General features: G+C 46.9%; 1 protein-coding gene across 2 annotated transcripts in view; it reads right to left on the reverse strand.

The window, feature by feature from the left end:
- The window catches only part of LOC137519027 (Y+L amino acid transporter 2-like), a 57,267-nt gene that overhangs the window by 14,546 nt on the left and 21,466 nt on the right, over positions 1 to 21,255 (reverse strand). For both annotated transcript variants that reach the window (XM_068237615.1, XM_068237614.1), the window contains exons 4-7: positions 20,238 to 20,382; positions 14,136 to 14,259; positions 13,940 to 14,043; positions 4,172 to 4,268 (exon numbers count right to left, since the gene is read on the reverse strand). In XM_068237615.1, the coding sequence (XP_068093716.1) occupies positions 4,172 to 4,268; positions 13,940 to 14,043; positions 14,136 to 14,259; positions 20,238 to 20,382 (470 nt within the window). The remainder of the gene's footprint in view (positions 1 to 4,171; positions 4,269 to 13,939; positions 14,044 to 14,135; positions 14,260 to 20,237; positions 20,383 to 21,255) is intronic.

A 21,255-nucleotide genomic window follows, 5' to 3' on the forward strand; every position in this document is an offset into this window, starting at 1 on the left:
ATTATTATTATTATTTAAAGTATAGGTATTATTTATTATTATTATAGTGCTGACATCTTCTGCAGTGCTGTGCAGAGTATATTGTCTTGACACTTAAAGAGGAATTCCAGTAAAAATAATGTAATAAAAAAGTGCTTCATTTTTATAATAATTATGTATAAATGATTTAGTCAGTGTTTGCCCATTGGGACATCTTTTAACCACCTGAGCGGTCTGGACGAGCTGAGCTCGTCCAACACCGCCGGAGGTCGCCGCTCAGGCCCTGCTGGGCCGATTTTAATCAAATAAAAAGCAGCACACGCAGCCGGCACTTTGCCAGCCGCGTGTGCTGCCTGATCGCCGCCGCTCTGCGGCGATTCGCCGCGAGCAGCGGCGAAAGAGGGCCCCCCTAGCCGCCTGAGCCCTGCGCAGCCGGAACAAAAAGTTCCGGCCAGCGCTAAGGGCTGGATCGGAGGCGGCTGACGTCAGGACGTCGGCTGACGTCGATGACGTCACTCCGCTCGTCGCTATGGCGACGATATAAGCAAAACAAGGAAGGCCGCTCATTGCGGCCTTCCTTGTTTATTCTGGGCGCCGGAGGCGATCGGAAGATCGCCTCCGGAGCGCCCTCTAGTGGGCCTTCATGCAGCCAACTTTCAGTTGGCTGCATGAAATAGTTTTTTTTTTATTTAAAAAAAACCCTCCCGCAGCCACCCTGGCGATTTAATCAGAACGCCAGGGTGGTTAAATCCCTGATTTACATTCTGACATTTATTACCGTATTTTTCGGACTATAAGACGCTCCGGACTATAAGACGCACCTAGGTTTAGAGGACAAAAATCAGGAAAAAAAACAAAAACTAAACCTAGGTGTGTCTATGGTGCAGGGGCATCTTATGGATCTTTCCCTCCAATTATTTTGCTCCCCTTATGCATTCCTTGTATTTATTTTGCCCCCTGTGGTCCTCCTATGTCCCTCTGTACTTTGTCCACCTTGTGTCCTCTGCCCCGTGTCCTCTTTCACCCTTCCTCTGTCTCCATGTTCTCTGGCCCCCTGTGTCTTCTTTCCCCCCTTCCTCTGGCCCCCTGTGTCTTCTTTCCCCTTTCCTCTGTCTCCATGTCCTCTGGCCCCCTGTGTCTTCTTTCCCCCTTCCTCTTTCTCCATGTGCTCTGTCCACCTGTGTCCTCTGTCCTGGCGTCCAATGCCCTGTGCTCTGACCCTCTTCCTTAGGGCTGGTTCACACGGGCGTCTGCTGAGCTTTTGCTTGGCATTGCGTTCAAACGCCAGCGTTTAAACGCCAGCGTTTAAAAGCTAGCTTTTGAAAGCTTTTGAAAAGCGTTCAAGGCTAGCAGTTCTGGTCTCTGCTATTGTTTCCTCGCGTTTACTGCCTCTGAAAGCAGCATGTTGCTTTTGAGACTAGACGCAACGCTGGGATCTACTGCCAGGCTTTCATGAAAGCCTGCAAAAGCCAGCTCTAAACGGTCCTATTCACTTGCATGGGATGGCAGTAGATCCCAAAAAACGCTGCGTCTGAAACGCTGCGTTAAACGCCACAAAAACGCCCGTCTGAACCAGCCCTAAGTCCCCTGTTTCCTCCATGTCCAGGGTCTTTATCCCCATTGTCCCAGTGTGTTCTGTGTCCCAGGGTCTGCATGTCTGCCAACCCCCTATGTCCCCGTGTCTGCCTGTCTCCAGTCACTCTGTGACCCAGTGTCTGCTTGTGACAGTGTAATAATCACATAAATGCAACTGCCCGGTGTCTGCTTGTCCCGGGGGCCGCCTGTCTCTAGTCACTCTGTGACCCGGTGTCTGCGTGTCTAAGTGTAATTACATGCAGCTGCCCGGTGTCTGCTTGTCCTGGGGCCGCCTGTCTCCAGTGTTGGTGTTCCAGCCAGGGTAATAATCATATACATGTAGCTGCCACTTATTAACCATGCTGTCCCCCGTGTCTCAAATACATACCTCGTATCTTTTATCATCGCGCCGTCCCCCGCTACCGCCGCAGCTTGCATCATCGTGAAGTCCTGGACGTCTTTGCAGAGGAATAACCAATCAGGCTGGTGGCCAATCTCTGCGCACTGTGATTGGCCCAATTGACGGAGAGGTGGTCCCGCCCGCGAGACCATCGCGTCCTATCAACATAGGAGCAGGAAGCAGAGAGCATTCTGATTGGCCGTTAAAGCCAGCGCCCCCTGCCTGATTGGTTAATTCTCTGCAAACGTCCAGGACTTCCCGATGATGCAAGTTGCGGCGGTAGCGGGGGACAGCGCGATGATAAAAGATATGAGAGGTATGTATTTGAGACACGGGGGACAGCGTGGTTAATAAGTGGCAGCTACATGTATATGATTATTACCCTGGCTGGAACACCAACACTGGAGACAGGCGGCCCCAGGACAAGCAGACACCGGGCAGCTGCGTGTATGTGATTACACTTAGACACGCAGACACCGGGTCACAGAGTGACTGGAGACAGGCGGCCCCCGGGACAAGCAGACACCGGGCAGTTTCATCTATGTGATTATTACACTACGACATGCAGACACAGGGACATGCATACGCCGGGAGCAGGCAGACACTGAAATAGAGGGACTCATGGACGGGGGATGCAGACGGGAAGGAGGCTCAGGTCCAAATATGTAGTATTCGGACTATAAGACGCACTGACTTTCCCCCCCCACTTTTGAGGGAGAAAAAGTGCGTCTTATAGTCCGAAAAATACGGTACATGGTGCCATTTTTACTGTTGGCAAGTGATGTAGCTGCTGCATGCTTTTTTGTCAGTTGGAAACAGCTATTTCCCACAATGCAGCAAGGTTCACAGACAGGAAATTGCCAAGAGTACGTACTCAGAATTTCTTTGTGGGAGGGGCTTCACCACAATGTCAGCCATACAGCACCCCCTGATGGTCTGTTTGTGAAAAGGAATAGATTTCGCATGTAAAAGGGGGTATCAGCTACTGATTGGGATAAAGTTCAATTCTTGGTCGGAGTTTCTCTTTAACTGTGCCTCTGAGGAGCTCACAATCGAATCCCTGCCATAGGCCTCAATTCACTAAGATCATGCTAGAGATAATAAGGCAAGAGAAAACTTACCTCCACACGTGAGAGAGTTATCTTACCTCTTCATTCCTTAAGTTACCTCTCCTGTAGTTAAGTTACCTCCTCTGTAGTTAATTTACCGCCTCTGTAGTTAATTTACCTCCTCTGTAATTATTTTCACATGCAGCTAATTAACAGCCTGTCTTTAAAGAGGAGCTGTTAGGTATAAGGTCTCAGAGAAAATAAACACATATATCAGTAGCTAAAGATTGGCTGTACTTACATTACATATGCATTTCACTGTCCACGTTTGGATTTCACAGAATTTGTATATAGTATATACAGAGATAGATGCTCCTGACAGCTCATGGCAGGCTCCATGTTTTTCTGTCAAATGTGTCGTCATGTCCTGCCTGCTTCCTGATCACAGAAAAGCTGGTACTTGAACAACACAGTGTGCAGTGAATATTAATGAGCCATGTGGCTAGGAACAATAGCTGACTCCTGCAGTGTACTCTGCCCGGAGATTTATCAGTGCTACGCGCTGGACTGATTACAAGCTGCTGTAACGTCTCATTAGCAGCCCAGGGGAGGGCCCCAGAATGCTTTGCAGTATAGTATGCGGCTTGCGTCCTCTTGGGTTTTAACAGCCTTGCTGATAAGCACACATCAAAGGTAACTGAGATTTTTATCTTCACTAATGGCTTTTGGGCTTCCTTCTAAACTGTTTAACACAGGAGAATAGAGGTTTAAATTAGCTTCTGCAGCCTGACAGTTATTCTTTAACTCTGGAGTTATTTTAAGGATTGGAGAATTAATTTAAAGACAGAGGAGTTAACTTTAGGCTTGCCTGAGGTAAAATGTTTCCTGAATACTACATGCCTTATCACCATGGTAACAACTCTAGAAGAGTTATTAAAGACAGGAGATAAGTTTAGTGAATTGAGGCCAAAGTCATATGTCTATGTATGTATTGTGTAGTGCATGTACCATAGTCTACGGTCAATTTTAGGGGTTAATTAACTTATCTATGTTTTTGGGATATAGAAAAAAGAAACCAGAGTGCTCACAGGAAACCCACATAGACACCGGGAGAACATACAACCTCAGTGCAGATACATGCCATCTTGTGAAAAATGTCTGTACTTACATTAAAAAGAAGGGCGGGCACAGGGGTAAAGTTGTCTAGGTGAATCAGACTCAGACTTGCAGGAAGGTGACCTTCTCTTGCTCCAACATAGAAGAGTCTGGAAAATAAGATTTTCGAGTTGTTTGCTGATGCTTTACAAATATAGGCCTTTCAATACTCTAGTCTAGACTAACTCAAAGTTCTTTATTGTCATGAATATTATTGTCTAGCTAGGACTGACTGATGGGTTTCAGGTAAGAGTTAGAAAAGCATCAGGTGTAAGTTGTGGGTGAGTAGACCTAGGTTAGGGTTAGAGTATTAGGTTTAGTTTAGGAGGTGCGTATAAGTTAGACTTTAGGCAAAGGTTAGGTTTGAGATATCATTCGGCATTCAGGAGAGCTATAGGTGAATGTTATGCATTGGGCAGGGGTATGGTTAATGTTGTATTCAGTGTTAGGCATATGGTGACGGTAAAGTTAGTGTTAGGTTTACTGTTAGGCATTAGGTGACAGTTAGATGAGTATTATACTTCACATGAGGGTTAAATAAGACTATGGATACAGTGGCATAAACAAGATAAATAGTGAAATAAGTGAAACAAAACGATTAAAAACTGTTTAAAAATAGGGTGGTAATTTAAATGTAAACTTATCTCTCAGAAAAAAAACTCAATCGTGAGGTTAAAGTGTAACTGTCGGGCATAAAATCAAAAATCAATTCTTTATTTTTATCTGGTAAACAAGTAATAAGGGTGCTAACCAGGCAATCCAAAAGCAAAATCACTTACTTTTGTTGTTGATAAAAGATCATTCCCCAGTTTCCCTGACTCTTATTTGGTACGTTGCCGCACAAAGGAAGTTGCAGGACATGCTGGGTTGGGTTTTTTTTGCTTCTTTACTATCCCCTCAGACTTAATTAATGCAGCCTGATTGGCTGAAGACTCTTTCCCTCCTGTTTTCGCCTCCCACACCTCTGTTCCTCTCTGATTGGGCAATATTTCTCATGCTTCTCAAGCTACAGTCACACAATGACAATGCACTTTTCTATTACAGATCTGGGTGGGAGTGTCTGAAGACTGTGTTTGCATTAGCCGCCCTCCTCCCAGAGTGCATATTATTTCGGCGCGGGTAGAGCCGAATGGCAGCTTTCCCCACTGCCGCTAAACTCCGAGGCGGCGTTAAATACTATTCCCCCTCTGAGTTGTCTCAACTCGGAGAGAGATGTATTTCGGGGTCTGGCAACCGCTACACGGGGCACGCATCATATCATTGCTGCTATGACAGCACCCAGTCTCGGCGCTCGGCTCTCAGAGTCGCACGCTGAAATGAACTGATCCGCTCCTCCTAGAGTAAGGGAGGAAATAACATCAGTATTGGCTTCAGTCAGAGAGAATTAAGATGGCAAATGTTTGAAACAGATTTCTCTTTATTTACTATGTGAAATTTACTAAAATCAAAACGTGAACAATGCAGTACATATGTCATGTACGTAGAGTAGTGTTGGGCGAACAGTGTTCGCCACTGTTCGGGTTCTGCAGAACATCACCCTGTTCGGGTGATGTTCGAGTTCGGCCGAACACCTGACGGTGCTCGGCCAAACCGTTCGGCCACATGGCCGAACTAAGAGCGCATGGCCGAACGTTCCCCGAACGTTCGGCTAGCGCTGTGATTGGCCGAACGGGTCACGTGGTTCGGGCCCGAACGCGCTCTGATTGGCCGAACGGTCACGTGGTTCGGGTAAATAAATACCCGAACCACGTCATATCTCCGCCATTTGTCTGTGGGCTTAGCTTTGGGTAGGCAGGCAGGGTAGTTCGCTCTCCAGCCACGCTAGCCAGGGTCCCCCCCAGTCATTGTGTGTCGCTGCTGGGAACAGTAGTACACCGCTCGCTCAGCCACACTATATATAGCATTGTTTACTGCCACTGTGTACCTCGCTCAGCCACGCTATATATATAGCATTGTGTTTTCTGACACTCTGTGTACACGGCTTAGCCTGGCTATATATAGCATTGTGTGTACTGCCACTGTGCACCTCGCTCAGCCACGCTATATATAGCATTGTGTGTACTGCCACTGTGCACCTCGCTCAGCCACGCTATATATAGCATTGTGTGTACTGCCACTGTGCACCTCGCTCAGCCACGCTATATATATAGCATTGTGTTTTCTGACACTCTGTGTACACGGCTTAGCCTGACTAATATAGCATTGTGTGTACTGCCACTGTGCACCTCGCTCAGCCACGCTATATATAGCATTGTGTGTACTGCCACTGTGCACCTCGCTCAGCCACGCTATATATAGCATTGTGTGTACTGCCACTGTGCACCTCGCTCAGCCACGCTATATATAGCATTGTGTGTACTGCCACTGTGTACCTCGCTCAGCCACGCTATATATATAGCATTGTGTTTTCTGACACTCTGTGTACACGGCTTAGCCTGACTAATATAGCATTGTGTGTACTGCCACTGTGCACCTCGCTCAGCCACGCTATATATAGCATTGTGTGTACTGCCACTGTGCACCTCGCTCAGCCACGCTATATATAGCATTGTGTGTACTGCCACTGTGCACCTCGCTTAGCCACGCTATATATATAGCATTGTGTTTTCTGACACTCTGTGTACACGGCTTAGCCTGACTAATATAGCATTGTGTGTACTGCCACTGTGCACCTCGCTCAGCCACGCTATATATAGCATTGTGTGTACTGCCACTGTGCACCTCGCTCAGCCACGCTATATATATAGCATTGTGTTTTCTGACACTCTGTGTACACGGCTTAGCCTGACTAATATAGCATTGTGTGTACTGCCACTGTGCACCTCGCTCAGCCACGCTATATATAGCATTGTGTGTACTGCCACTGTGCACCTCGCTCAGCCACGCTATATATAGCATTGTGTGTACTGCCACTGTGCACCTCGCTCAGCCACGCTATATATAGCATTGTGTGTACTGCCACTGTGCACCTCGCTCAGCCACGCTATATATATAGCATTGTGTTTTCTGACACTCTGTGTACACGGCTTAGCCTGACTAATATAGCATTGTGTGTACTGCCACTGTGCACCTCGCTCAGCCACGCTATATATAGCATTGTGTGTACTGCCACTGTGCACCTCGCTCAGCCACGCTATATATAGCATTGTGTGTACTGCCACTGTGCACCTCGCTCAGCCACGCTATATATAGCATTGTGTGTACTGCCACTGTGCACCTCGCTCAGCCACGCTATATATATAGCATTGTGTTTTCTGACACTCTGTGTACACGGCTTAGCCTGACTAATATAGCATTGTGTGTACTGCCACTGTGCACCTCGCTCAGCCACGCTATATATAGCATTGTGTGTACTGCCACTGTGCACCTCGCTCAGCCACGCTATATATAGCATTGTGTGTACTGCCACTGTGCACCTCGCTCAGCCACGCTATGTATAGCATTGTGTTTACTGCCACTCTGTGTACACCGCTCAGCCAGACTATATACCGTTGTTTACTGACACTCTGTGTACACCGCTCAGCCAGACTATATACCATTGTTTACTGACACTCTGTGTACACCGCTCAGCCAGACTATATACCATTGTTTACTGACACTCTGTGTACACGGCTCAGCCTGACTATAAAGCATTGTGTGTACTGCCACTGTGCACCTCGCTCAGCCACGCTATATATAGCATTGTGTTTTCTGACACTCTGTGTACACGGCTTAGCCTGACTATAAAGCATTGTGTGTACTGCCACTGTGCACCTCGCTCAGCCACGCTATATATAGCATTGTGTTTTCTGACACTCTGTGTACACGGCTTAGCCAGACTATATAGCATTGTGTGTACTGCCACTCTGTGTACACCGCTCAGCCAGACTATATAGCATTGTGTTTACTTCCACTCTTTGTCTGCTGGGCCTGGGAACAGTAGTACACCGCTCACCCGCCTCTGTATAGCATTGTGCTCTGTGTCGCTGCTGGGAATAGTGGTACTGTATAGCATTTCTGTGCTGCCACTGTACTGCTGCCAGTCAGCGTGTACTGTAAGGATAAGTGAAATGAGGAAGAAATCCGGTGAAAGAGGAAGGGGCAAGGGAAGAGGTGTTTCCCCTGACGGTTCACGTACAGGCCACAGGGGAGCACCCAAGAAAACCCACTCAATACCGCCCATGTTGTCCAGGACAACAACCCTCACAAATCCAAAAGAACAGGACCAGATAATTACTTGGATGACCTCTCAAGCGTCCAGCAGTGGGTTAAGCAGCACCAGCACATCACGCACGAGGCCCGAGTCCTCAGCCAGTTACAAGGAGCCAGTGGGCACAAAGCTGACACAACCGGCAGCGACACCACGCACACAACTGCCAGATAACCAGTCCTATGAATTACCTCAGGACACAATGGGGTATTCGCAGGAGCTATTCCCAGCCCAACAAACTTCCACCTATGAAAGGTCAATGGAGGAACAGCCAGAAATGTTGTGCCCGGATTCACAACCATTAACTGTGGGAAATGCACCGCGCACTGAAATACAAGGCGAGTCCGAGGAGGACTCGGAAACCCAAATCCCAGAGCAAGTTGGGCAGGAGGGGTTGCAATTGCAGGAGGTCGGCCGACAAGATCTGGAAGACGACGTTGGAGTGAGCTGCGCAGAGGTTGTTCTGGGAAGCTCTACTCCACGGCGGCGGCCCCCACAATGACATATGACGAGTTTGAGGAGATGGAAGAGGAGGGTATGGACAATGTGGACAGAGACCCAGATTTTATTTGTGAACGAGAACATCGCCGTCGTAGCAGCAGCACAGATGAGTCTGTTGAAGAACCCACTGCTGCACGAGTTCGCCTTGTGCCACAAGGTAGGCGGCGCGCAATTTCAGGCACCACAAGCGTGGAAGTTAGAGTGAGAGGCAAAAGAGGAGGAAACAGAAATCGCCAGCAAGGAGGCAGGTGCTCCAAAGTCTGGGCTTTCTTTGAAGACTGCACTGAGGATGTTACCATGGCGATTTGCAAGGTGTGCAAGACTCGCCTGAGCAGGGGGAAAAGTATTAACAACCTCTCCACCACCAGCATGAGCCGCCACATGCTATCCAAACATCCCACTCTGTGGGCAAACGCGGCAGGACAGGGTACCAGCAACACTGCCTCCCTTGGGTTCACCAGACTCACCACCAGACCCGCCTCAGCAGCAGCAGTAGCCCAGCCATTGCGTGGTTCACAACATTCACAAACATCAGACGACGCTGACACTGTCACTTTCCGGAGTAGTGCTCTTGAGGTCTCCCAGTGTTCATCAAACACAACAACCAACAGCCCTTCCGTGTGCAGCGCTACGGTTCAGTTGTCTGTGTCGGAGATGTTTGAGCGCAAGAGAAAATTGCCAGCAAATGACCCCCGGGCCGTGGCAGTAACAGCCAGCATAGCCAAGCTTCTGGCCTGCGAAATGCTGCCATATCGAGTGGTGGAGACAAACAGCTTCAAGGGCATGATGTCAGTGGCCATCCCACGTTACGTGGTTCCCAGCCGCTACCACTTTGCGCGCTCTGCAGTGCCTGAGTTGCATGAGCACGTGGTCAGCAAAATAACCCGAAGCTTGAAGAATGCCGTTGCCTGCAAGGTTCACCTCACCACTGACACCTGCGTTCGGCCAGGGTCGATACATCTCCCTTACCGCGCACTGGGTGAACCTTGTGGAGCCTGGCAGCGATTCCTCACCTGCTACGGCGCGGGTGTTGCCCACGCCGCAAACAGCTGCACCGCCGTCCCTCCCACTGGATAACAACAGCAGCACCTACCTCTCTGACTCCTTCTCCTCCAACGCATCTCAAAGCTGTACCTCTTTCGGAAACGCTAACCCAGCAGCAGTAGGATCGTGGAAGCAGTGCAGCACAGCTGTTGGCATGCGTCAGCAAGCGTTGCTGAAGCTGATCTGCCTTGGGGATAAGCAGCACACAGGGGAGGAAATTTGGAGGGGAATAAAGGAACAGACGGATTTGTGGCTGGCACCGCTGGACCTGAAACCGGGCATGGTTGTGTGTGATAATGGGAGTAATCTCATTCGCGCTTTAAGGTTGGCTAAGCTGACACACATCCCTTGCCTGGCGCACGTGATGAACCTAGTAGTTCAGCGGTTCCTGAGGACATACCCAGGCGTGGCCGATCTTCTGTTGAAGGTGCGTCGAGTGGCCAAACATTGTAGAAATTCCAGTACTGCTTCGGGGGCACTCGCCAAGATGCAGGAGCGCTTCAATCTCCCCCACCATCGCTTGCTGTGTGATGTCCCTACGCGCTGGAATTCTACGCTGCACATGCTAGCACGCTTTTGTGAGCAGAAGAGTGCAGTGGTCCAGTACATGACGGCGCAGTACCGAGGCGCATCCGGACAGCTGCCAAGCTTCTGTGGATCCGATTGGGCCAACATGTTGGACCTCTGCCAAGTCCTCCAAAATTTTGAGCAATCCACGTTGCTTGTGAGCAGTGACAACTCTTCAGTCAGCATTGCCATACCACTGCTGTGTTTACTGAAGAGGTCGATGTTAAAAATCAAGGAAACAGCTGTCATGATGCAACTGGGGGAATCTGAAGGAGAAAACGATCAGCGTGATGGTACCAACATCAGGCCATCCGCCTCAGGGAACGCTGGCCCCAGCAGCTATGACGAAGAAGAGGAGGAGGAACAGCTGGAGTTGGAGCAGGAATTTCATGCCACCACTGACGAGGGCCAGAGCGGTGCACGTTGGACTTCCACAATTCAACGCGAATGGTCAGCAGAAGCAGACCAGGAGGAAGGTGACGACTATGATGCATCACAACAACTATCACAACGCTCACAAGAGGATGATGAGGATTCTGGTAGGACTCTGGCACACATGGCTCAATTCATGCTAGACTGCATTGAACGTGACCCACGCATTGTGCGCATTCTGGACAACACCAATTACTGGGTTTATACCCTTCTGGATCCACGGTACAAACACAATGTTCCAAAACTGCTTGAAGAAAGAGTCAGACAGGTCAAAATGGAAGAATACCAGCAGGCCCTTGTGGAGACTTTAGAGAGGAGATTGACATCCTCCCCCTCCTCTAGCCAGTTGTACGCAGACAGACTGACTTCCGCAAACCCAGGACGACCAGGAGGGCAGCAAACAACGCAAGCCGCAGCTAGTACCCAAAAGGGAACGGTATCGGCAGTGTCCTTGGAGTGGAAAAATTTTCTGACACCCATGCAGCAGCAGCCCACTGAACAGCAAGCGTGCAGATCCACCTCCAACACCGATCGCCTGGAGAAGATGGTCAAGGACTACATGTCAGATGACGTAGCTGTGTCGAACAATCCATCTGCACCCTTCAACTATTGGGTATCGAAGCTAGACACCTGGCACGAACTGGCAATGTACGCAATAGAGGTGCTGGCTTGCCCGGCAGCCAGCGTTATGTCGGAACGCTGTTTCAGTGCTGCCGGAGGCATCGTCACAGATCGGCGTATCCGCCTCTCTACAGAAAATGCAGACCGTCTGACTCAAATTAAAATGAATCAATCCTGGATTGGAAATGACTACGCAACACTCCAGGACCCCAACCAAGTAACATGACCAATGAACATCTGGGATGGTGTAGCGTTTCCGGTCCCTGTTTATTGAACCTCTCATCTGTATTACATTTATGACTGCATGGCGGCAAAAAGCATTGCTGCTATATCCGCACGCTTTTTGTCCTCATGCAAGGCCTGGGTTGTTGTGTCTCAAAAACCGTGGCCTTCTCCTCCTGCGCCTGCTCCTGTTCCATCACGTCTGCTGCTGCTGGGTTAGCGTTGCCGCGTGGTCCCTGTTTATTGAACCACTTATCTTTATTACATTTATGACTGCATGGCGGTACAAAGCATGCTATCCGCACGCTTCTTGCCCTCATGCAAGGCCTGGGTTGTTGTGTCTCACAAAGCGTGGCCTTCTCCTCCTGCGCCTCCTCCTGTTCCATCACGTCTGCTGCTACTGGGTTAGCGTTGCCGCGTGGTCCCTGTTTATTGAACCACTTATCTTTATTACATTTATGACTGCATGGCGGTACAAAGCATGCTATCCGCACGCTTCTTGCCCTCATGCAAGGCCTGGGTTGTTGTGTCTCACAAAGCATGGCCTTCTCCTCCTGCGCCTCCTCCTGTTCCATCACGTCTGCTGCTGCTGGGTTAGCGTTGCCGCGTGGTCCCTGTTTATTGAACCACTTATCTTTATTACATTTATGACTGCATGGCGGTACAAAGCATGCTATCCGCACGCTTCTTGCCCTCATGCAAGGCCTGGGTTGTTGTGTCTCACAAAGCGTGGCCTTCTCCTCCTGCGCCTCCTCCTGTTCCATCACGTCTGCTGCTGCTGGGTTAGCGTTGCCGCGTGGTCCCTGTTTATTGAACCACTTATCTTTATTACATTTATGACTGCATGGCGGTACAAAGCATGCTATCCGCACGCTTTTTGTCCTCATGCAAGGCCTGGGTTGTTGTGTCTCACAAAGCGTGGCCTTCTCCTCCTGCGCCTCCTCCTGTTCCATCACGTCTGCTGCTGCTGGGTTAGCGTTGCCGGTCCTTGTTTATGGAACCTCTTATCTTTATTACATTTATGACTGCATGGCGGTACAAAGCATGCTATCCGCACGCTTCTTGCCCTCATGCAAGGCCGGGGTTGTTGTGTCTCACAAAGCGTGGCCTTCTCCTCCTGCGCCTCCTCCTGTTCCATCACGTGTGCTGCTGCTGGGTTAGCGTTACCGGTCCCTTTTCCTGGAACCTCTTATATGTATTACATTTATGACTGCATGCCGACAAAAAGCATGTTACCTGTGCAAAGAAAACAGACATTTCCTGCATTTAAAAGACAGTTTTCCCTTTGAAACTTTAAAATCGATTTTCTCAAAAACTATAAGCTCTTTTTGCTAATTTTTTTTTCCTCTTGTACCCACTCCCAAGGTGCACATACCCTGTAAATTTGGGGTATGTAGCATGTAAGGAGGCTTTACAAACCACAAAAGTTCGGGTCCCCATTGACTTCCATTATGTTCGGAGTTCGGGTCGAACACCCGAACATCGCGGCCATGTTCGGCCTGTTCGGCCCGAACCCGAACATCTAGATGTTCGCCCAACACTAACGTAGAGCAAGTATTTATCTACTTATATCTTATACATGTGTTGTTGTTTTTTTAGATAGTATGACTGACAGCTCCTCTTTACAAAACTGTCATTTTATTGATCCAAATTAACAAAACTCTCAAAGATTGCAATGCATTTCTTAGGACTAGGTTCCCGCTTCTTCAGGTATATAAAGAGAGCAAAATCTCCAATGAGCCATAGTAGATCCTAGTGCCTCAGTTTTAAAACTCACCATTGAGTTTTTCCCTCGAGAAGAGGTAAGTTTACCTTAAACTCTATTTTTTAACTATTTTTAATAATCTTATTTTACTTTGGTACCTCGGAACCACATACATAATCATTCGGCCTCGTGTGGAGGGTTTATCCCATTGTTTTATTATCCATAACTGCAGGGAGTGAATTTTTAACCAGAGTGGGGTTGGGATTGTTCTCCCCACCAGCCTACTGCAGTGCCAGTGCCACTGCTGTGACACACAAATGTAAGTATAATTATTCACGCCTTCTTAATCCCTGTGTCAGAAACGTACTGCACTATATTGGCTCTTTGTTTCCTTCAAACATTCCCCTCCCCCATTTTTTCCCTTGCATAAAAATATTACATTTTTGGTCCATCCCAGCACTAGAAAAGAATGCGGAGGTCAGACCCCGTCATTTCCTCACCTTGATGCTGCAATGATAGATGAGTTGAGTCCACCATAGCAAGACATGGCAACGGCTATTGGGATCAACCATTTGGCCAAGCCAAGAACTTCATTTCCAAACATCTACATAAATAGATAGAGGTGTGAACCGTTGTTAATTACAATAATGAATAACCAGAACACTTTGTCAGCAAATAATAAAACAATAAACTCACCACAGCAACTGCATCGCTGGTAAGAACAGCCGCCATGTCCAGAACCACGTAGTACGCCACGTTGGTCAGCAAATATATAATAGTCACAACAGGCATGGAAATAGCTATAGCAAGAGGGAGGTTCCTGTGGATTACACAAGAGGTACAAGGAATCTGTAGAAATACCTGAATAATTCAAACATGAAAATAACTGTTATACTTTTATCACCACATCCTTTTCATCTTGTTGTTTTGGCATCTAGCTACCTTATGTAATGCAAAAGCTTTTTACTGATAAACAATGTTATTAAACTTTTGCATCTCATTAACCAGACAAGACACCCTGGCCCATATGCAATTCATTTTTTCTCCTGAGTTTTCTCCTAGGTGATATTTTTACAACTTGTCATAAAATACCTTTTAAGTCTCCAACAAGCAAGGAAACACTCAAAACAAATTTGATAGTACTTTTTAACCAATTTTTGGGTACTTTTTCAATTGTAAAATGCTGAAAATTTAGTTTACAGAGAAGATGAAAATTATCTCCTAGGAGATAACTCAGGTGAAAAAATGAATGGCATATGGCCCCCTGGGCCTGATTCAATTCACTTTTTCTCCCAAATTTTCTCCTAGGTGATATTTTCACATTATAAATAAAATGCCTTGTAAGCCGCCAGCAAGCCAGAAAATAATAATAAATAGGAGAAAACTTGGATTGGTCCCAGTGACAGAGCTAGAGATCATGGGGCCACATAGCAAAACCTCCATGGGGCCCTCAGATGTAGGGACTCTTAAGCAATGCCACCTGCCCCTATCCTATGGATATGAGTTAATTGGGTAATTTACATTCTCATGCAATCAACACTGCACATAGTTCGTGGGCACCGAGACAAAGTTTGAGGGTGGAGGAACACAAGAAAGTTAATGGTGAATACATTAAATCGGACCTTAAGATTGTTTTTTTTCACTTACCTAGGGCTTCTGCCTAGTTTCACTTACCTAGGGCTTCTGCCTAGTTTCACTTACCTAGGGCTTCTGCCTAGTTTCACTTACCTAGGGCTTCTGCCTAGTTTCACTTACCTAGGGCTTCTGCCTAGTTTCACTTACCTAGGGCTTCTGCCTAGTTTCACTTACCTAGGGCTTCTGCCTAGTTTCACTTACCTAGGGCTTCTGCCTAGTTTCACTTACCTAGGGCTTCTGCCTAGTTTCATTTACCTAAGGCTTCTGCCTAGTTTCACTTACCTAGGGCTTCTGCCTAGTTTCACTTACCTAGGGCTTCTGCCTAGTTTCACTTACCTAGGGCTTCTGCCTAGTTTCACTTACCTAGGGCTTCTGCCTAGTTTCACTTACCTATGGCTTCTGCCTAGTTTCACTTACCTAGGGCTTCTGCCTAGTTTCACTTACCTAAGGCTTCTGCCTAGTTTCACTTACCTAGGGCTTCTGCCAAGTTTCACTTACCTAGGGCTTCTGCCTAGTTTCACTTACCTAGGGCTTCTGCCTAGTTTCACTTACCTAGGGCTTCTGCCTAGTTTCACTTACCTAGGGCTTCTGCCTAGTTTCACTTACCTGGGGCTTCTGCCTAGTTTCACTTACCTAGGGCTTCTGCCCAGTTTCACTTACCGAGGGCTTCTGCATAGTTTCACTTACCGTACCTAGGGGTTCTGTGCCCGGCCCCATGCATATCTGGAACGATCCTCTGGTCCCCCGCCATGGCTCACTTTCTCTTTCATCGGTCGCCGTCCACTGCGCCTGTGCGGCCCTGGTCTTGCAGGTCCTCGTTCGCACACTCGTCATCGGGAGCATCCTACACAAGCCTAGTAGAGATTTTCTCGTACTACGTCTGTGCAAGACACTCCTAGTCCCGGGGATATGAACGAGAATACGCCCGGCCAGGGTCATGCAGGCGCAGTGGCTGTCGACTTGCACTGAAGAGAAACAGAGCCGCAGTGGGGGACTGGAGGGTCTATGAGGACCAGCGTGGGACAGAATGGCTGCAGGGGGCTGGGAAAAGCCCCAGGTAAGTGAACCTCTCTTTTTTTAAAAAAAAAACTTATTTCAGGTTTGCTTTAAGTACCACCTGGGCCCCCTATATCCCAGGGCCCCATAGCAGCTGCTATGACTGCTATGGCTATTGCTACGCCTTTGATTAGTCCCAAAGTGGTTTCAGCACTAGATATGTATCTGGTGAGTATATTCTGTGGGCATTGGTTTGGAAAGCTGGTGGCTTTTTTATGATGAAGTGCTAGAAAAGTTGGATACCCTCATACAGCTAATTCATACTGGTGGCAGCTGGTTGATGCTGGCACTCATGTACTGTACATGTGCTGGTGCCCAAACACTCATGTAACCAAACATTCCAGCTGCTAATGAAGATGAGGGAGGGGTAGTATCAGTTATAGTTAGTCATATGGGATAGAAAATATTTTAGTAGGGTTAGTGTTGGGGCTAAGGTAGGCGGAGGTTAGATTTAATAAAATGCTTCTCGATTTTAGGTGTCAGAAGGCAGTATGCTGGAGGTGTTAGGCATCAGGAAGTGGTTGCACAATGATATATTAAAAAGGTGCGCGGGTGAATAATTTTTTAAAAAAATTGTATAACTTTATTATACTTTCTCTCAACAAATAATATATATATCATGCCAACACACACCAAACATACATGGGAGTCTAGGTGGTGCCCACAAAAGGAGAAATTATAGCTCTAAACTGTGTAATAGGTAGCTGTAGGTGGGAAGAGGAATATTTAGGAGTCACAATTTAGTAACCTAGAGAAGCAGCGCCATCTAGTTTTTTATAAAATCAGGAAGTGGTTGTTTATGTTAGGGTAAGGGGGTGTTAGGGTTAGGCATCAGGAAGTGGTTAGCATTTGTAGGGAAGGCCAGGGTTAGGGTTAGGCATTTGGAAAAGAGGAAGAAGAAAGAGATTTGGAAGCCAATCGATGAGAAGAAGTGCCGAAAACCCATATAAAAGCACTGTCACACAGAGGTGACATCCATAATCCAACTGATCTTATATCTCTATCATACTTACAGTAATCCCTTTATGGTGTTAAAAGGCAGAGTAATTTAGCTCCTTGTTGCATCATATTGGTGTCATTTAAAAGTATAAAATCTGCCTACAGGGATGGTAAATTCATATACTGTACGTATGCTAGTAATGTGGTGGAAACTGGTGTCCGTTAAAATATCACGCTAATCTCGTGTGTTTATTAAATTGGGATAAAACTCTGACATAACATTCACTAAAAATGTGTTTTCTTACTTTGTATTACCCATACAGTTACTAGATTTGCTTTTGTGCACAAGTAATATTGTCTGTCTACAAATTAGAAATTCCCAAAGTACAGTTTATCTGCTCTGAAAGCTGCCATTGCATTTTATTGCATACTTACTGTATTTATACATTAAAATCAGTCAAGTGATCACTTCACAGCTCTTTCTGCTCCTCAGCTCAGTACAGCTTAGTTTGGGCACTTTGCTAATGTTTATTAAATGTATCTGACAAAGGAATGTAAACAAAAGAAAATTTAATCAGCTCTCCGGATGCAGCCAGAAGCTGCCCACTGAAACAAGGAGCTTTCCACTGAAGAACCAAGTGCTGTGTTTAACTGTCTGAATGCTGTTTTGCTACATTTTTTTGTGTGTGTGTGGTAGTAGGTTTTCGGCTGTAAATAATCTTTTAGAGCAAAGAGGACATGCCAGGGGTATAACTAGGCCCCACCGGGCCCCCCTGCAGAAATTCTGAGCGGCCCCCGACAGGAAGTCGCGTCAGAGGCTAGATAAAGGAACTTCCTCGTTGGAGCGCACGGAAGGTATGTAACTGCCGCTGCCCGCTGCCTGCATACCCAAATGCATTGATGATGGAGGGGAGCGCAGAGGGGAGAGCCTGAGGTGAGGGAGACGTCCCCCCTCCCCACCGAATGTGGCCATAGCTCTCCCCTCATGCTGCGACCCCTCCAGCCCCCCAAAATGGCCCCGAGCGGGGCAGGGGCTGCAGGCCCTATTGTTATGCCAGTGGGACATGCTGAGTTTCAGACCACTTTAAAGTGGATTGTATGGAAAGGAATGGAACAAACATTTCAGGACACATTTTCTTTTTTAGCAAGACATTAAAAGTGTTGTGAAAGTCTTATAATTACATAAAATTCATCTCTGCTCATATAGTTTCAGGTTATTATGTTATTATGTTCTGCTCCTCTTTAGGTGAAGCATTAGCCTAGTGTCTTAGTCCGTTTGCTTCAGCTAATGGTCCGGAGCCAATGGTTTATTCTTGAAACAGAAAAAAATGTATTACTGTGATGGGAATTCCCGAAAACCCTAAATTATAACTTTAAATTCAAACTACCGACGAGTGAACAAATATCTAATTTACATCATATTTTCCACTGTATATGTCTATTTTTTCCATTTTCACTGACCTTCACCTTCATGGAAAACTTTGTGACTATGTTGTTTCAGAGTTGTCAGAACAATAGGTAGGGATGCAATGCTTGGGAGAACTTATGAAGAAGCATGTGATCAGTTTGATCAGCTGATAGCTTTGTAAGGTTCTGATTTGCTGGTCATGATCATGTGTTAAACCAGGAAGTCCTCATAACCTTACACATCTATCAGCTGATCAAACTGATCACATGCTTCTCTATGAATTTTCCTAAGCGTTGCCATCCCTAACAATGGGTTGGTGTATACATGTACTAAAAGGAAGATTTATTCTGGATATAACTTACGCCAAGGATAGTAAATCTGGGCAGAAATGTCCATTATTATATGCTCGAACTTTTAACTAAAAATCATGTAGGCTCCCCCCCATGTAACTTTGATGCTCCCCCCTTTTTCTACCCCAACACCCTGGGGGCCCATCTAGTGCTGCAACTACAGGGTAGTAGCCCACGATCATGGGGGGGTGGGGGTATTGGGGAAGAGGGTCCGGGACTTCTTCCTTCCTCCTCCTCCACCAGGGACCTCTTCCTGTGCTCCCCTGGCTGTATCACACCCACAGGCACAGACCAGGGGACACCTAGTGGCTGCAGCAGGAGAAGTGGAGAAGGTAAGCCCCAGGCACCACTGCTGCCATGATAATCTATGGGTCTGACACAGCCAGGGGAGCAGAGGAGGAGGGCAGCACCCGAGCCCCTCCTCTGCAACATGCACCAGTAGGAGGGGGGTCTGAATGAAGGAAGGGGGCCCCTAAAAATTTTGCATGGAGGCCCGTGATGAATAATTACTCCCATGGGCCCATGTGCTAGGTGGTCATATGACAACAATATCTAACAAATGCCCTATTTTAAAGGTAGAAAGGTTAAAGAGGAACTCCAATGAAAATAATGTAATAAAAAAGTGCTTATTTTTTACAATAATTATGTATAAATGATTTAGTCAGTGTTTGCTCATTGTAAATTTTTTCTTCTCCCTGATTTACATTCTGACATTCATCACATGGTGACATTTTTACTGCTGGCATGTGATGTCACTGGAAGGAGATGTTGCTTGCATTTTTGGCAATTGGAAACAGCTGTTATTTCCCACAATGCTACAAGGCTCCCAGAGTGTGATGTCAGGACCTCAGTGCTGTGAGGCACTGACATCACACTGTGGGAGGGCTTTCACCACCGTATCAGCCTTACAGAGCCCCTTGATGATCCGGTTGAGGGGCTATCAGCTATTAATTGGGATGAAGTTCAATTCTTGGTTACGGTTTCTCTTTAAGTAGTTAGTGGACCCCACAGCCCTGCTTCTCCCCCTCCCGTTATAGTTATGCTTCAGCTCCTAGTGACAGAAAGAATAGGAGTTGCTACAGCAATTTTTAAGTGATTGACTCCTGCAAAAGTTGCCAAATCATCTCTATAGTTACTGACAAGTCGGTATGCAAGTTCCAGGGTTACTTATAAATACTGAATCAATGCCTTAACTGACTCTATATCGCCTCAAGACCTGTATAATTCCTAAGTGTCAATAATTAAAGGGATTATTTTGCAACATTAATTGCTGATCTAAAACTCAGCATTTTTGTGCATGTATATCTATTATTTAGGAGCATTATCATAGAGTTAATTGTTTCCTGCTGCATTACAATTTATTAGCGTATTGTCTAGATCTCCGCTGAAAAGAATTCAGACCATTCAGACCTCTCAGGATTTTTCATCTCTTCTGTGACGAAGTTCAGAGTGTCCCATCCAGAATAGGAATAGAGTGCAGAATACAGGGCGAGTGCCATTGACCCCACATTAGTTGTCGATCCTTCAAATGGACTTCTTAGATTATCAGTCTCACCTAAAAAAAAAAAAAAATTAAACAGTGCACAGTACTGCCACCTACTGGAGGGTTTTTGAGTTTAATATATAGCATGTTAGAATTACCAACAGGATTGCTTAAACTGCAGTACAGTAAAGCAAACACAAGATGTCACTGTCTGTAATGTGCTGTGATGATCTCTATGGTATTGTGATTTCCTGTATTCATTCTGTGTTCCTCTCTGTTCTAATTAAGCTGCATATCCAGATGCTTGCGTATGATTTATCTCTGCACGTTTTCTTCAGAGTTGTAACTTGTTATACTGGGTGTCTGCGTGTACCTACTATTCTGCTCCAGGGGCGCCGCCACCATACAAGCAAGCCAAGCCCCCGCTTGGGGCCTCACGTTGCGGGGGGCCTTGCTTGCTGCTGGAGGCGGGCGGCAGGCGTACGGGCACCGGGCAGAGCTGCGGGGGGAGAGAAGTTACTTTCCACTTACCTATCTGGATCCTGCGCAGCTTCTATGTACTTCCTGTCCCGGCCGGCATCTGTCGCTATGGTAACAGCGCCCCTGTGATGACGTGACCACATGGCATCACAGGGGGAGCTCTTACCGATGCGACGCGTGCCGGGAGAACCTGAAGATAGAAGTTGCGTGCAGGATGAAGGCAGGTAAGTGGAAACTCCTCTCTCCCCGCTCCCCCCACCTACCTATCTAACCTATACTGGGACATATACCTATCTAATCTATACTGGGGCATATACCTATCTAAGTTATACTGGGGCATATACCTATCTAATCTATACTGGGGCTTATACCTATCTAATCTATACTGGGGCATATACCTATCTAATCTATACTGGGGCATATACCTATCTAATCTATACTGGGGCATATACCTATCTAACCTAT

Source organism: Hyperolius riggenbachi, chromosome 5, assembly GCF_040937935.1.
Source record: "Hyperolius riggenbachi isolate aHypRig1 chromosome 5, aHypRig1.pri, whole genome shotgun sequence".
Classification (NCBI taxonomy): Eukaryota; Metazoa; Chordata; class Amphibia; order Anura; family Hyperoliidae; genus Hyperolius; species Hyperolius riggenbachi.